At 36.7% G+C, this 17446-nt stretch overlaps 1 protein-coding gene across 1 annotated transcript in view; it reads right to left on the bottom strand.

The window, feature by feature from the left end:
- Positions 1-82: 82 nt before the first annotated feature.
- LOC113235976 (GATOR complex protein NPRL2-like) overlaps positions 83-17446 on the bottom strand; it is a 119956-nt gene continuing 102592 nt past the window's right edge. Inside the window, exons 6-7 of the mRNA XM_026471899.1 lie at positions 3273-3416; positions 83-162 (exon numbers count right to left, since the gene is read on the bottom strand). Coding sequence (XP_026327684.1) covers positions 83-162; positions 3273-3416 — 224 coding nt within the window. The remainder of the gene's footprint in view (positions 163-3272; positions 3417-17446) is intronic.

Here is a 17446-nt window from a genome sequence, read left to right as displayed (position 1 = left end):
CATGACAATAAAACACGTGATATTCAACGAACTTAATATTGCAATTTAATAAAATTATAGAAGTCAAGTAAACTAACTTGATCTAGCGCAGAATTCCACACACTGTCGCTGGAGTCCCGCGCACCGCGTCAGCTGTCTTAACTTTGGGGTTGCACTGTATACCTGCAACAAGGAATATTACGATACTTACACTAACAATATTGAAAAATTCAGATGAAATTGACTAGATTTTGAAGTTACAAATTTAAATTTAAACATTTGGAGTACGTACACCGTTGTGAAATTTTTCGTCTGTTACCTTTATATCTGCGGAGAAATATAGCTGATGCCTGTTTTTTACTGAACATTGCACAAACTAATACTATCTAGCTTTAGATACCGCATCACACCCCGTACATTGACGGAACGGCAACAAGGCTGTCAACGAGCCGTTTTCGAGGTAAGACGGCTTTGATATTTGAAAATAGTTATATTTTTTAATTACGAAACTACTTTACTACTACTAAGTTACTATATGGTCGTGAATTGTGCTGAAAGATGAAATGAGGTAAGTAAAAAAAAACGTGACGGAACGTGGCTACTAGATGTCAATGGATCTGCGGTGGCAGACCACTTTCTGAGCTCCGATGCTGGTCACTACATTAGGTTTGATAAAGCTAAGGTTTTAGCGCGGGAGAAGTATTTTGTGCCCCGCAAAATCCGAGAGGCTATTGAAATAAGTAGACGACCAAATTTTAATAGAGACGGAGTCTGGAGCTTGCCACCGACCTGGAAGCCGTGTTTCATGGTGCTCGGTATGCAGCTGCAGATGTTAGTAGTAACGACGTGGTGAGCTGTGTGTGCTGGACTGTTCCCGACAACAATCCTACGGACAGCAGTAGCGAAGAAGAGTTCCAGGACGCGCTGACGCAACGTATCAGCTCCCCGAGTTCCCCACTGCGGAGTGACGTGACGTGGTCGCGAACGTTGCACTCAACCCCTGAAGAAGACCATCGATTATGGTCGAAACTAGTCGGACCGCTTCCGACTAAAAAACTACGCGAGTAAATCCCGTTACTTTTATGTTATAACAAAACATGTCTGAGACTGAAGAGTTATTGAATTTTCAATTTGTATTGCAGGTAAATATGTAGTGAATATCATTTTATTAACTGGGTGATGATAAATTTGGACACGAAATTTCAAATACCTTGGTTACTTGATCACTTGGTATTGAGTTGCTTTTAAAGTTAATTTTTCCAAATATTCAATATTATTCTAATTAGTGAATTAATGAAAAACATAATATTATTTCCGATACAACTACCTAATGAATATGTATAATAAGTAATATATATATACAGTATAAAATATATATAGTATACGATACTACATATATCATATAATATACCTTGACCTTTATATGTACATAATAACTATTTCAAATTGTATTCGAAACATGGCGCAATGAATAAATTAATATGAATATGCATAATCTTAACAGGACTCTATTAATAGAATTATAGATAACAGATTCGTGTTACAATTTTCATACTCGATGGAATTTTCGCTATGTTGCCGCTCTGATTACGTATCTACGCCATCCTCATCTCTCTGTCTCATTTCCTATTTCCTAAAGATTGTTTTTTTTTTTGGAAAGACTGTCTAAAATGTTCATCCAAAACTTTTACAAAGGTAACAAAAGTTTCTGCGACCTAGTTTCCTTTTACAAAGGTAACAACAGTTTCTGTTCTTATTACTATACGAGCCCTGTACATCACCTACGGTGGGGTCGGGCTCGGCCTGCGGCGCGTGGTCGGGTTCAGAATATGGGGTGTGCTCATGCTCTACGGTGGCACAGCGGTTAATACTATGGGTGCTTGATGAGGAGGTTCAACTCCCGATTTACGTCAATTTAAGAAACGAACTTTTCTAAGTTAGTTTTGGTCTGAGTATTCTGGGTATTGCCCTCAGATTTATCGTTATTCTGGTATTCATGCCATGCCATGTCATTTTCAGTCGAATTAGAAGAAATTTTTCTTAGAAGAAAAGTTCGGATGGCAGCTATATTGAAAAATGGCGAAAAATCATTTTTGACCGCAAATTATTACTAAACAGTTATAGAGACCCCGACATGCCGATTTTCAATCGAATTAGAGCAATAATTTGTCTGCCGCTAAAAAAAAGTTTGTATGGCAGCTATATTGAAAAAAGGCGAAAAATAAATTTTCACCACAAATTATTATCAAACACCTATAGAGACCTTCACATGCCGATTTTCAGTTGAATTATAGCAAATTTTTATAAACGCTTGTATGACAGCCATGTTTGAAGATGGCGAAAAACCAATTTTGATTATAAATTATTATCAAATACTCCTAGAGACACCGTATGTCAATTTTCAAAGGGATCAGAGTAAATTTTTTTCTGCCGTCAACGAACGCTTCTATGGCGGCCATATTTGAAAATGGCGAAAAACAAATTTTGACTACAAATTATTATCCGGCGCTTCTAGAGAGACGACTTTGAATTTTGTATGGCGGCCGTCTTGTTTATTTGAATTTCGAACATTTTTTCATTCCCGCGGATATTGCCCAGGGTGTACCTCATAAAAATGCACAAATATTCCCGCCGAGCAAGAAACTCTAGGGATTGCTCTTTTCAAATAAACTTAAATGCTATAGAATACATTTTGAATCATATTTGTGTGGAATCTAGACTCATGTTCTCTTTCCATACATTTTTATTTAACACGTAGCATACAATTTTGTAATATGACTTTTCAATTAAAATACTTTTAATGTAAGTTTTAAACTTAGGAAATGACAATCTTAATATATGCTCCGGCAGTTCCTCATAAAAGAGTCGTTTACCTTGGTTAAACGAAATTGTGGTACCATGAGTTTGGATTTAGCTCTAAGGTTAATATTATGGATATCTTATTTCTTATTGAAATTATGTATATGTTTACGGGCATATGAAGTATTTGAGTAATGTGATGCCACAGTCATGATACCAGTCCCCTTAAACTTTGCTCTGAATGAAACCCGAGAACCTAAACGGTAGACAGAACGAATGGCTCATTTTTGCAATACAAATATGGTTTGAATGTCTGCCACTTTAGCCCACATGAGAATCCCGTAGAATGTCCTACGGGATTCTCATACTATGGAAGTGACTAAGGTAAACTAGTCTAACAGTACTAACATCGGTCACGTAGTCTGCGGACTGCGTACGCAGCGGAGCTTAATCCGCTGGCCCGGGACGATGTACGATACGAGATTTTAACTCACCGCACAATATTGGAAAATGGGCACCAGTGTCACAACGCCGTAGTATACCAAGTTCTGTACACACGCTCGGACCAGACTGATCTCTACGTCTGTCAATGCAGCGATTTTGGACACGTGGTTGAAGCCGTCGATGTACGGAAGGATCTGGAATGAAATTTGAAAATATATTTTTGTTACAAAGGTAAACAAATTACATTTGAAATAGTTACGTTGATTGAACTCTACTACTCAGTCGTAGGGCAGATTAAAGAGAAGAAAGAGTAAGAAAATCTATGAGCGACACGTGGTGTCTTAGTAGCGATACAGTCGCTAATAGTCTACTTTTATACACACGCGTGACTGCATCGATACAAACGCGCGATTGAATAGCTACACTTAGGACTTATAGGCGATTGCATAAGATAAGATAAATTTATTTCAATCTCCCTTAATCTAATACAATATAAGCAAAACAAATGTAAATAAAGGTATTATAGTAGTCAAATAAAAATTAACAAGGGAATCTAGATTATACATTCTTCATAGTAGCTTATTGTACACATTAATATTAGCATCTAACGTGTAATTGCGATCATTGCGATTGCGACGTAATTGCATCGATACAATCGCGCGTTTGTATCGATGTAGTCGCGCGTTTGCATCAATGCAATCGCCTATAAATCGCGATGCAATCGCGCGTTTGTATCGATGTAGTCCCGCGTTTGCACCAATGTAATCGCCTATAAATCGCGATGCAATCGCTCGTTTGTATCGATGTAGTCGCGCGTTTGCGTCAATGCAATACACAAACATTTGAGTGTAAAAAAGCTGTGCTCTCGGTGATTCCCAGACAATTTGACTGAGGCCCAAAAAATGAATCGTGTCACCTGGTGCAATGCCATGCTTACCAAATTCAACGAAGGGGCGTCAAATTTGGTGTGGGACTAGTAACAGGTGACGAAACCTGTATTTATAGTTACGATCTCAAAACAAAGCAGCAATCGAGCGTATAGGTCTTTCGAGATGACCCGAAACCAATCAAAGTGGCGCGCGTGCAAAGTGCCTCTAATCGGATGATTGCTTCTTTTTTTAATAAAACTGGACACGTGGCTACTGTTGCTTTGGAGGATCGTTGTACCGTGAATAATGATTGGTACACGACCATTTATTTGCCGGAAGTTATTGACAAACTCCGGAAAAATAACCGTAAACACCGTATCATCTTGCACCACGATAATGCCAGTTCTTACACGGCCAGACAGACAAATGAATTTTTGAAGGTGAACAACGTTGACCTTATGAGTCATCCCGCGTACAGTTCCGACCTGGCACCTTGTGACTTTTATTTATTTCCAAAAATTAAGAACCCGTTACGCGATCAACGATTTTCATCACCTGAAGAGGCTGTCGAAGAGTATGAAAAATATGTTTCAGAGATTGTCACGGAGGAGTGGCATAAATGTTTTCAAAATTGGTTCATTCGTATGAAAAAGTGCATTAACGCTAACGGAGAAAATTTTGAGAAACAATAAATTCATTTTATTCATTTATAGTATTTTTTTCTTATTCATTCCGGAAACTTATAGTGCGCCGCCACGTATTGATAAGGCTGAATACAGGGTACACAGAGGCTGTTTATTGGATTTTAGAGGCTGACTACTGGAAAAAGGTGCCATTTTTTCTTTAAATCTAAATATAATATCAGTACAGAAGATTTTTGTTTGTTACATTATTTACATTAAAACTATAATAAATGATTGATCGAACTGTGTGGTACATTTTATTATCCGACCTACTCTGTACAAATAACTAAGATTCAAAATTGAAATTCTCGTTAAAAGGGTGACTACCGGTGCCTTTACCCTATATCACGGAGAGTGTGCGATGGAATTGCATAATTTTAATCCGTCTTCCCCTTTCCATCATCGGACTAGACGTGGTCTGGAATTCCACCCCTATGTTGTGGATATTCCCAGGATTTACGCGAAGCGTTTCGCTTCCATTTTTATATAGCGAGCGGTTAGAGAGTGGAATTCTCTGCCTTCGGACGTATATTCCCCGAACTTAGACCTTTTCAAGGCGAGAGTTAATGAGCATTATTTAAGGTGTGCATGCTACATCGTCGACCTCATCATCACTTTCCATCAGGTGAGATGGAAGTCAAATGCGCACATATTTAAAAAAAAAAGATAAGCAAGAACGATCTGGGCATAGAGAGAGAGAGAGAGCGTAGGGCGTTCAGTGAGAAGCACATGCTGGCGCGCTGGTTTGCACGTCGTAATGTAGAAGTTAAAACAACCTTTCTACACGTGCAGCCTGTGGGCCAAATGTACACGCAGGTCACTGGATGCTTTACGAATACAATATAATAAGCGTTCATAGTTTCCAGACTATCCTGCGCAAACGGGTAGCTTCAGTGATGCAGCGCGTACGGGACAGCACCAGCGATCTCCATTCTGGAGCGGGTAGATTGCCCGTTAGTAAGGCACTGGAATGCGTGTCACATGCACTCCAGAGTCGCCATGTATAATATTAAATAATTAATTAAATTTCATTCTTACTAACATAGTATAAGAAAATAGTTACCAACAAAATATGAACATCGGTTGGAAATTATGCAGCATGACCTTTGTTTTGCGAAAATGACACTTAAACATTTTTCATTGTTTATTCCAAAATTTAATTGTAAAATGAAAATTTTTGCTGTTGTCACCCCAGGGATGATGAATTGTTATGATTTATCACTATAATTTCCCGACAACAACAGCAAAACTTATCATTCAATTCTTGCTGGTTGACGCGTTAATGCTTATGAGCATCCATTTTACCTTAGCCCTTTTGAATAATAGCGTCTCTTCATTCTATTGTAATGGTACTTGTGGTGAATGAATGTACCAGCTGGTACACGAATTGCCGAATTAAGATAGTCAGCTAATTAATCATCTTTACCTATTGTTACGTAGCCTTAGTTACTGCCTTGCCTAGTGTTCAGTGAGCCTAAGGTTACTTGCAGTTTCTGAAAAATTTATATCAGAGTTTCGGCCTGCATCTTTTTTCGCAGTACACTAATTAGCTTCTCCTATTATACTGTAATAACCACCTTTTCGGTTTTTTATTTTATTTTTTTATAATATCAAGGGACGGGACGAGCAAGTCGTACGCCTGGTGGTAAGCGACACGCCATAATAGGAGCAGTGTCGCTCAGATCTTTAAATCACAAAACACTTAGGTAAAACACTGTAATTTCACCACCACCCTTACGCTTCAAACCGGAACACAGTAACGCACACATTACCGCTTGGCGGCAGAAATAGTTAAGGTGGCTGTACCTCTCTGGACAAATTCTATCACAAGGACTTCTACTGCTATTGTATTATATAAAATATATATTGTATATTTGTCTTTGTAATGAAAATATAAGAACAAAATATATACAAATATATTTTTTTCATCACTCGTACGTAAGCTACACAACGCGCCTTAAATAAAAAAGGAACATTTAAAAAAATTAAAAGCATTATAAAATATCCCAATAAAAGTAATAGATACTCCTTTTTCGTTATAAATTGTGTCATAACTTGGTATAGCGAAATTGCTTATTCTTCTTTTTCCTCATAAAATAAATTTGTGTCATAATTGGCTTGGTAACACCAAATTACCTACTTATTTGCCTCATTTAACTGTTATGGACAGGCGTGTCGCTTACCACAAGTCACACGACTTGTTCGTCCCGTAATTTGTATAATAAAAAATATATATATTTCATGTCCGTTTTTGTATTCTATTATACTATATTTTATATATAGTATTGTTCGTTTTTTAATTATATTTTACTTTTCTAATATTTACTTTGTTGTGGATAATTCCTCACTCTGAAATTTCGTATTGATTAAAAATAACTAAAAATCAAAACAAAATAGTATTTCATTTACTAAACATTTAATAAATGTTACATATAAATAAATAAATTATGAATAAATAAATAATTCTTATATAATTCATTGTTAGTAATTTTCTTACGCAAGCGAAAAATAGATGAAGCTTCTTCAAGTACTTTTGATTAGCACATTTAAAACAACTTAGTACAAAAAAGAATGATAAATATTAAAGTGCATAAAGTTTGGGTATGATTTGTGGTTGTCTATGTGACCATGGCACCATCATGGCGTCCATGGCATAAAGTAATTGCTAGTTATACATCAAAAACTTACAATAAATTTATAATAATTGTGGAATTTTAGAAGGAAGTATTGTATGCTCTATGTATATGTATTACTTCCTTGAAATTTAGACAAATATGAGTATATTCCGATCTCAGCTCATCGTCTAGATATTTTAAATTCACTAATTTTGATGAATTTGGGTATAGAGATAGATGGGACTTAGGAGAAGGATACAGGCTACTTTTGTCAAAAAATAAATCTTAATGGGTGAAATAGGGTATGAAAATTTGTGTGGAGAACTAATCAAATTATGAAAGTTAATATAGTACATGGTGACGCTATAATAAAAAAAAATTAAAAGGACCTCGATAGCTCGTGGGGAGCTGCGGGATAGATGAGCTCGCAAGTAAAAGGAATGGAAGCCGTGCTACCACCAACCTTTATGTCCGAAACGTTGTAGAGCTCGTCTTCTTTCACACACTTCACTTGCGGCCGATCATCAATAACGCCACCATGTAATAGATTGCGTACGCGGCTCAATGCCGGGCGGAGAAGCGGGATATTTAATTTAATAAATGATGCGATGTCGCGGATGCGGATTTTTCAGTTCGAATGTAACGTCACACACATTTATTTTTTAACTTCACTGGCGATGACTTTGGCGTAGCACGGATTAGGACAGGAAAGGTAAGGAGGTGCGAGCTCAGACAAACTATACCTGGCGTTACCAGTACAGTTACTCAAAATATTATTAAGTATTCTTGAATGTAGAAAACCCTGAACTCTTTCAAATCTTAGTAGCTTTATCCTGTCTGTATTATTTTAAACAAAATTTATTTTACTTTTCTGGAGATAAGAAATGAAAGTATTTCTGAGGCTACTTAAATACCCTAATATCTTTTCAGTTTCTTAGTTTCAGCTACAATCTTTTTAAGTAATTTTAAACTAACAATAACAAGATCAATAAAATATGAAAATTACAATTGCAAATTAACATGACAGTAAATATTCTATAACGAAACTTAACAATTAAATAATAATAACGCACACACTCAACATAGCCCCGCACTAGGGAAACCCTGTGTCGCGGGTGCCATGGACACACACATAGACAACCTCAAATCACACCCAAACTCACGAGAGAAATAAATGTAGGTCATACAAATATTTCTCCCGGCCCGGGAATCGACCTGGGACCTCTGCGTGGCAGTCCGGCATGGTAACCGTTCGGCCACGGAGGCAGTTAAATACAATACTTAACAATTAAATAGTAAGGCAATCGAATATTTTTATGGAACCCCTTACAAACGGACATATCAACTAAAGTACTTTTTATTATAATTCGGTTTTTATTACAAGCCACACGACTATTTCTTATTAATATCTTATTAAAGTACAAAAATTAATAAAGTGACGGCGGACGAAAACAATGTAGGAATATTCACTGAAAAGAAAATTCGAGAACGATTCAAAAGCTTAGAAGCAATTGGCCAGGAACCAATAAAGAGGGTGATAAAAAAGGTGACGATGACGACGAAGGAGGTCAGCATAGCCACAATTAGGCCGCCGAGGTTGTTAAAAATTAGTTATCGCATTTTTTTTATCAACCTGATGACTGGTTTTAATCATGCTTACTTACAAACATACATTATAGAGTGTACCTATGTGGAGGATGTATAAAAAGAGCCTTTTTAGTAGCAGTAGAGCTCCCTGTGGAGAGTTCGTCCGGGGAAGTACTGCCACCTTACCTATTTCTGCCGCTAAGCATGTCAGCATTACTGTGTTCCGGTTTTGAAGGGCAAAAGTGCTGATGAAATTACAGGCACATGGGATTTGTCAACTTATGTCTCAGGGTGACGGGCGCAGTGGCAGTGTAACGTCAGATCTTTGCGATTTAAAGGTCTGAGTGACATTGTAACTGTTATGGACAGACGTGTAGCATACTATCAGGACGAATTGTTCGTCCCGTCACTTGATATTATAAAAAAGCCTACTGTGACCTCTTCCATTATTATTATTCCTCTTTTAGACTCTCGCCTCTCCCAAGGCCTAAAAGATTATATATTGTCAGGTTCAAAAACCTACGAACAATACGTGCCGTAACGAGCAGGACCGCCTTCTGCATTTGTGCTGGAAGCGACACGCCACAGAAATCTAACCACCTCAAGCTGTTAGCAAGGCTGACTGGAATTAGGTACCGAACTCGGTCCGCCAGGTTTTGTGCTGTGACCATTGACTTACAAATAAATGGACGACGGGTCTAATACAAAAACCACGAAAAAAATGTCCCAAGTCAACCTATTCGAAATTTAAATTGTAATGTCATCGCAGTATCGCGCTGTCAGTAGAACAAATGAAGACTAAAGCGGAGTTTGGCGCTCTGTATACGATTTTAGCGCCTTACAAGTGCGGACACTTTTTAGCGCGGACCCGACGTCCATATAATTGTAAGTCAATGGCTGTGACGGTCAAAGTTGGCTCCAGCCGAAGAAATTCGCGGTACATTACTGCTCGATAATCTGTCCGTCCGGTTCCCGAACTTGAGGCTATTAAATAGGCCAGGATGGCATTTTGTTATTATTATTATTAATGCGAGAATGTGGTCGTTATGAGTTTCTATAAGCACACAAAAACATGTAGATCGTGTAGATAAAACACGGTTACTGCTGTAGCGGATCAGCAGCCGCGGCTGGAACATCTCGCGTGCCGAACAGCGATTCTTGTTGCTAACCGCGTCGGGTAACTCAGCCGGAACGCTGATTCCATCAATCACAGAATAACTTTATTTCAGCTGATACAAAAATTATTTCGGTTTTTCTTTTTTTTCATAATATTTAGGGACGGGACGAACAAGTCATGCGCCTGGTAAGCTACACGCCTGTGCATTACAGTTGCAGTGCCACTCAGAGCTCTGAGAGGAACTGCCACTTCGCCCGTCACCCTGAGACAGAAGTTGACAAGTCCTATGTCAGCATTACTGTGTCCTAAACAGGAACACAGTAATGCTGTCATTACTTCTTGGCGGCAGGAATAGGTAAGGTGGCAGTGCTACCCTGGACGAAAAGTTTCACAAGCAGCTCTACTGCTATTATATATTTAAATGGTTGTTTTAGCTCTAGTCAAGTAAGTAAAATAGAGCTATTCACAGAACAATAAACAGTAGTAGTGCTTAGTTTGCATGCCACGTATGCTAACAGTTTGCGGAGTTCCGCAAACTTGAGGTCAGTACGCCATTTTTGCTTTGTATACGTTATGGTCATGTCAATTATCTGGCGGAAAACCTCAAAAGTCGTAGAAAAATGCCATATTTCACTACTTTGGAGTGCAAAAATTATAGTCGCACTTGTTATATTGACTATGGTGGTGTTTCTTATTCATCATTACGGTTTATTTTACTTTATTTTAATAATTTTTCAATTCTTTTTATCGACATCATTTTATGAAACAAAAGTAGGCATTATGCCGTTGCAATTTGGTCGCCTCTTTTTTGGAGAACTTAGTAAATATCTCGAATTCGTCGTCGTTCAGCTATTAACTGGTAGATGGCAGCACAATGATTAATAATACAATATAAAATCAAAACGTCGTAACTTGCAATAATAGGTATTGACGGTATTGTACTTTCAACTATGTATACTCTGTATACATACAGGGTAAAGTTTAAGAAGTTTTATTAAGAGGGAGCAGAGGAAAATATCCTAATCTTCGATTTGATTTTAGAGGGGTATATCCACTTTAAAGTTAAAAATAAAATATTGTATGGGTAACTACACGATATATTCAAGCATAGACATTAATCAGAAACATAAAACAATAAAGTTTCCTCGACAGATAAAAATCACGAAATGACCTCTAATTTTCACATTTTCTCGATTCATCCTCGAAATGCTACAGGTTATTAGGACAAAATTTAGATAATTAATTATATATATGCATGATCGAGAACTGTCACTACGGATTTTTTTTAATCCCTTTAGTTTTAGAGTTATTCCGCTAAAACGAATTTGGTACTTCTAATGCGCAAAATTCAACATCTCCTGTCGCATGTCACGCGAACTTCAGGCGTATATTTGTTTCACAAACTTGGGCGGAGCCAACGTCAAAACTTTTTTGGCATGCTCCCTCCTAACAGCTCAGAATTTGTATTTTTTTTATTTGAAAGTATGACTAAACATTATAAAGATTTCAGAGTGTTTCAAATTATGAATGTGTGAGTTTTGGCGACAACGATTCTCATAGTGATCGAGGCCTAAGGCATTTCCATTGCTTTATTTTCTTCCGTGGGGCTATTTACTAACAATCTCGCAGAATTTTATCACTAACATCATAAACAACAACTTTTGTTCCATAACTTTTTACAAAACATAATAAATTTAAATAAACTTAAACTTTTTTGTTGTTCTATCTGACACTTGCGTTTGGTAGTAAAGTAAGTTGTTCAGCAACACTTCCCGCGTTCTTCCTTTTGCTACCGCACGGAGTTATCGCCATTTAGAGCGGCCTATATAAATATTTTTATATTTGTAAGAAAGTAAAATTTGATGAATTATTACAAGTCATTGAACAAATGATATTGTTTATGTTAATATATTAGTATAATAAATCCTGCAAGACCATTAATATGTTATAAATAACCCTGTAGACATCGACGCTTTAGTGTGAAAACCACATAATATACGCATTTTTACATAGTATGTTCTTACTGATTTTTCTTAAAGCAAAACTTATAAACCTCTTATTCTTCTTAATACTTAAACGACGAAAAAGTGACTAGGTTAGCACCTAAGAGCCCTTTAACCTCGACCAAGGTCTCAATACACATCGGATAGGCTGGGTTAGGCATGAGTAAACAGTACCTTTTCCTATACCGCGTACATATCAAAAGCAAAGAAAAATTGTCACATACATACATAACAGAACCGTTTCTACTGTAAGGTACACAGATAGGGGAAATTATTGACAGACATGCTCGCCGAATTTTGTGAAAAAAAAAACAAAAACTAATTTTGTGAAAAAAAAATAACAAAGAAAATAAAAACAGAGATGACCAAAAAAAATTATTGGCGTAGTGTTTGTCATAGAATCGAAACACAAAACTGCGAATGCGAATTCGCAACGCAGAAAACTGAGACGCGAATTGCTGCGATGCGATTTCATGCGGTAAGGCATCTCACTGCCACGGTTCGGACCATTCCTTCGACGATCGCCAACAATACTGAACGTTTTTTTTTTTAAATAGATAGCGACATTGATCGTAAAAAGAGTGTTGCACCGCTGTTATTGATAAGAAAGTATAGAAAAAAATACAGATACGGAAAAATGCGGAGTAATTCGCAAATTCTTGCGATGCGTCGTGCGAGCTCGTAGCTTTCTGTTTCGCAGTTTTGTGTTTCGACCCTTACACAGACATGGCCAACGAAAACGTAATTCATAATAAGAAAATTAAAATAATGCTTCCTTTAAATAAAATTAGTCATATTTAGTATTTAAGGTAGTTCCCTTATATTTTCCATAGATTTTTTTTACCGTCCTGAATATTTACGCCACTTAACACAAATTGATTACGTGTGTAATGCGTATGTATAGTGTACGCTACTCTTTCAAGAAAACGTCACGTATGTAAACGATATAATGATGAATGACGTACTAAACGCAACACGAAAATTATACCCAATACGTTATTGTGTTAGGATTGCAAACAATTTTCACGAGTGGGTTCTTATTTGTGACGAACCCGTATGGGTGTGATGAACCTGCTGTCGTCAAGCTGTAGTATGAGCATTACTGCGTCCCGGTTTTTAAGGGGACTTGTCAACTTATGTGTCAGGGACAGGCTATCTGGCGCAGTGGCAGTGCCCCTCAGATCTTTACGATTTAAAACTCACAAACCGGATAACAGCGGGCGGCGGCGCGGTGGCCATAGCGATGCGGTCTGCGGCGCCTTCTTAGTAGTTTCGTGGAGTAGCGTGTAATTTAGTAACTAAGAGTCTACTAATTCACCAAAACGTATTCGCACTACAGTGTTGTACACTACATAAGTGAGAAGTGCATTGTGAGGTGAACAGGCATCGCAAAAAATAAATAAATAAGCTAGAAAAGCTTATTGCAATAGCTATTGTAGAAGAAGTTGAAGAAGAAATATGTATGACAAAAAAAAAGAAAGTATGGGTACAAAAATGGAATCAGAGAAAAGGTGAACTACTAATTCTTTTCTCAAGGAAATAGCATTAGAAGATCCTAAAGAATACTTTGGCACTTTGAGAATGATTGAAAATTGCGATAGCTAATTAACTAAAATCAACAGGTTCGCACTTGTTTAGTGGGTGAATTAGGACTGAGCGTTATTTTCCGAAAGCGTTTCAAGAAACATTTTCTTTCAATGTAACGAAAAAATGCTTTCATGTAGGTTTCAGAAACGGTTACTAAAGAAACGACATTTTAAAAAAACGAAATCAACTCGCACTGCAAATTATGTATGTATGTAGTTATTTATCAATGGCGTTACGTTCTGCTAACACGTTACGTTATTTCTGTGCGACTGGATAGAAAACTGTTCGTTCGTTCGTGATTCGTTCCAATAATGCGTTACAGAATAAAAGACTTTATTGTATTAACTTAGGTTACATTTTATAAAATAAAGTTCCGAAAACAGTTTTAAGAAACGTTCGAATCCGTTTCACTGCTTCTTTGTAAAATGGATCTTATGCTAGACGGATTCAGTTGATATATCTGTGACAAATTAGACCGCCTACAGTACAGTACGCCTGAACATTTCGTCAACCAGTTTTTTTTTGGAAAAGCGTTTTTTGTAACTGTCCGGAAAGCGTTGCTTTTTAGAAAATAACCGTTTCGTTTCGTTTTTCGATAAAGACGTTATATCTTAGCTTTATGTTCAAACAAGATGCACTGCAGCGTGGTGGGGGGGCGTTACACGCCCGAAATTATAGAAAACAATGGATCGACTGGACAAATTTACCTACTAAAGTCAATCAATCAATCAGTCTATTGCAGTCCACTGCTGGACATAAACCTCCCCAAGTGTACGCCATAGTGCCCGATCACCCGTTTTCCGCATCCAACCACTACCCGCGACCTTCTTCAGATCGTCGGTCTATCTTGCAGGGGGACGTCCTACATTACGTTTGCCGAGACGTGGTCTCGAGAATCCGTCTACTCCATCGCTCATCGGTTTTGCGACAGATGTGGCCAATCCACTGCCTACTAAAGTACTCGACTAAAAATTAGTTGTTCAGACACGTTGAGTTACTAAATTACTCGCTTCTCGTTTAGATTACTAAGATAGTCCGAACTAGGCGTAAGGAGAGTGAGGAGAATGTGAGATAAATATGAAATTTATAGGTAAATTAACAAATTATAATATATTTATAGGAAGATAAAACGTGTCTAAAATGTATTTTTCATAAGTAAAGTACAAAAACGACCTCATTGAATTTCAACTTGTTGGTAAACATTTTATCATTGTTTCCATTCCGTTTATGTATGACATATGTTTTAATGGAATTCTGGTTTGGCTTAAGTCACATTTAAAAATGTTACTTAAATCTATTGATATTTAATATAGATATATATATATATATATATATATACGGAATCATATCTTTGCTGTTTTTAATGAAAATAAAGTGTGTTGTAAAACCAGTGGCGCCACCAGTGGCACCACTCTGCAAAGCAATTCGTTTTCTGATTGTATAAACCAACCACAAGATTGGTTTTTGTTTATTAATAATTTTGGCTTGGATACAAGTCCTTTGAGCCATGTCTTCGTTTAATTATGTTTCTGTAAATATGGCCGCCACAAAGAGGATAGGCAATTTGAGGCGGCGTGCTTGGATTGACTCGGGATTCCTTAAAACGGGCCGATATGGGAATTTAGGTTCGAGATTCGTATAATTTCGCGTTTTAATCTTCGATTAAGGCACAATAGCACTATCCTATTCCACTTTAAACTAGATTTCACAAAATAATTGAAAGTCAAAATAAAAACTACACTTTTCCCTCCAAAAGGTCCAGAGCGAATCCCCACAAGATTGGTATTTGTTCTATGTAGGGCTTGTTCGCGGTATTTCAAATCAATTATTAAGTCCGATTGCTGAGCAGTGAGTAAGTTAAGTAATCCCAATCTTTCTTGTATTGTCACTGTATTTCTTTGTGCATTTTGTGTAGAGATAGTTCCAATCGAAATTCAGGGTTAGTACCCTGCAATTTCCCTACAAATGTGTAATAAACTGTTGCTTTGCCTTACATTGTATGATATGTTCTAATGTGAATGTTATATTTCGACTCATCCGAAGAACAGAGTCCGATGGGATTATACAGTGAAAAGAGGACAACACATTATTCAAACTAAGAGCTCTTTATTTCATTTTCAAAATTTTATTATCTTCTTTCGTTTCGGAAATATACATCGACAACGATCGACCTGATATCCACAGCGAAGAACAACGAACGAAATGTACACAGGCCAGCACATCAAGCTACACATTGACGTATCTTGTTCCGTTGCACTGGAGGAAATTTTCGAACAAACATGTAGTCTGATTTGTCGTTGTCCGTACAATGTCCTGAGAATAAGGAATATTGTATAATATATAGTTTTTTGTTCTACGGACGAGTCGACTTATTTTAGAGCGTTAAAGCTGATAGATATTGACTTCCTGGGCTTATATGCTTAATAAATACGATTTGCCCTGTGTTTTGTTCGTTTGTATTTACAATATTCCTCCTTGCAAACAAAATATTACATCTGTAGATAAATATATATTTTGTTTGCAATTAGCTTTACGTAGTTTAGGTTTAGGAATGGATAAAGTTGATAAAGTAGATTTATTTAAAGTAAACCTTTTTTCATTTAATATTTAGATGTTTTTCAAGTGATATATAACATAATATATAACATTTGAAGCTTAGAATTACAATGGAGAAAATTCTCCGCTACTACACTACACAAGCGCGATGTCGATATTATGATGAGATCTCTTTTATTTAGTATGAGTTGTTATGGGAAAAAGAAGCCGTGGACCTGTACTAGGTACAAACAAAGGAGGAAAAAGACGAGTTTCACCGAAATTACTAAGACCAAAGACAAAATCCGGATAAGGTTTATGCTTAAAATTTTAAAAAGTAACTAAATAAATAATTTAATAAATTTATTTAGATATTTTTATTTAACTTTAATAGGGTAATCAATTTTTTTTTTAAATTACCCTAATCCCAAGACACTTTTGATGTGTGTACAATTCGCCATGGGGATTCGAACCACCGGCTAAACAATTAAAACAGTACCAACATTACTGCTTTACAATACCTTGTTTTATGTAAACAACTCAACGATCCAGTTCAAGATTTAATTTCTCAGATCCGACCGTCTTCATTAAAATAATTATGAACAAAGGGAAGTCTCTATTTAAATCAAAAATATTAAATTTAGCTGCCTCAATTAAAATCAGCGCGGTCTAAATATCAGCGTGCCTTTGTCTGTACCTTTTCAAAGTAACACTTTATAAAATACACCGTCGTAACATCGTCGATTGCTTGTCGTTGGATACCGGATGCGACCTAGTTACAAATGGGCCCATTCCATATATTACCGTGGCAAACATGGTTTGATTCTCATTTTTCTCGTATCGATGATTAAGCGATTATAGTATCTATGTATATCAAAAGTACACGATTGTACAAAAGCAAAATAAAAGGGACTTGGGTTTAAAATTAAGTATAAAAAGAATAATTATTTATGTTTAAAGCGATATTCAGCGAAAATTGTAGAACAAAATAACTTACTACAAGGTCTTACTACTTCATCATTAATATCATGCAGTGGCGTAACAATAGGGTGGCAATTGCCACTTCATCATCAATATTAAACAGTGGCGAAACATTAGGGCGACTCTTGTCAATTTGTCATCGATATTAAGCAGCGATGTAATATTAGGGTCGCTCTTGTCACTTTTTGATCAATATTAGGCAGCGGCGTAACTATAGGGTGACTCTTGTAACTTTATCATCGATATT

Source organism: Hyposmocoma kahamanoa, unplaced genomic scaffold (genome assembly GCF_003589595.1).
Source record: "Hyposmocoma kahamanoa isolate Upper Pololo Valley unplaced genomic scaffold, ASM358959v1 88, whole genome shotgun sequence".
NCBI classification, from domain to species: Eukaryota; Metazoa; Arthropoda; class Insecta; order Lepidoptera; family Cosmopterigidae; genus Hyposmocoma; species Hyposmocoma kahamanoa.
The sequence above is the reverse complement of the archived record's forward strand: the minus strand, read 5'-3'. Positions and strand labels throughout refer to the sequence as shown.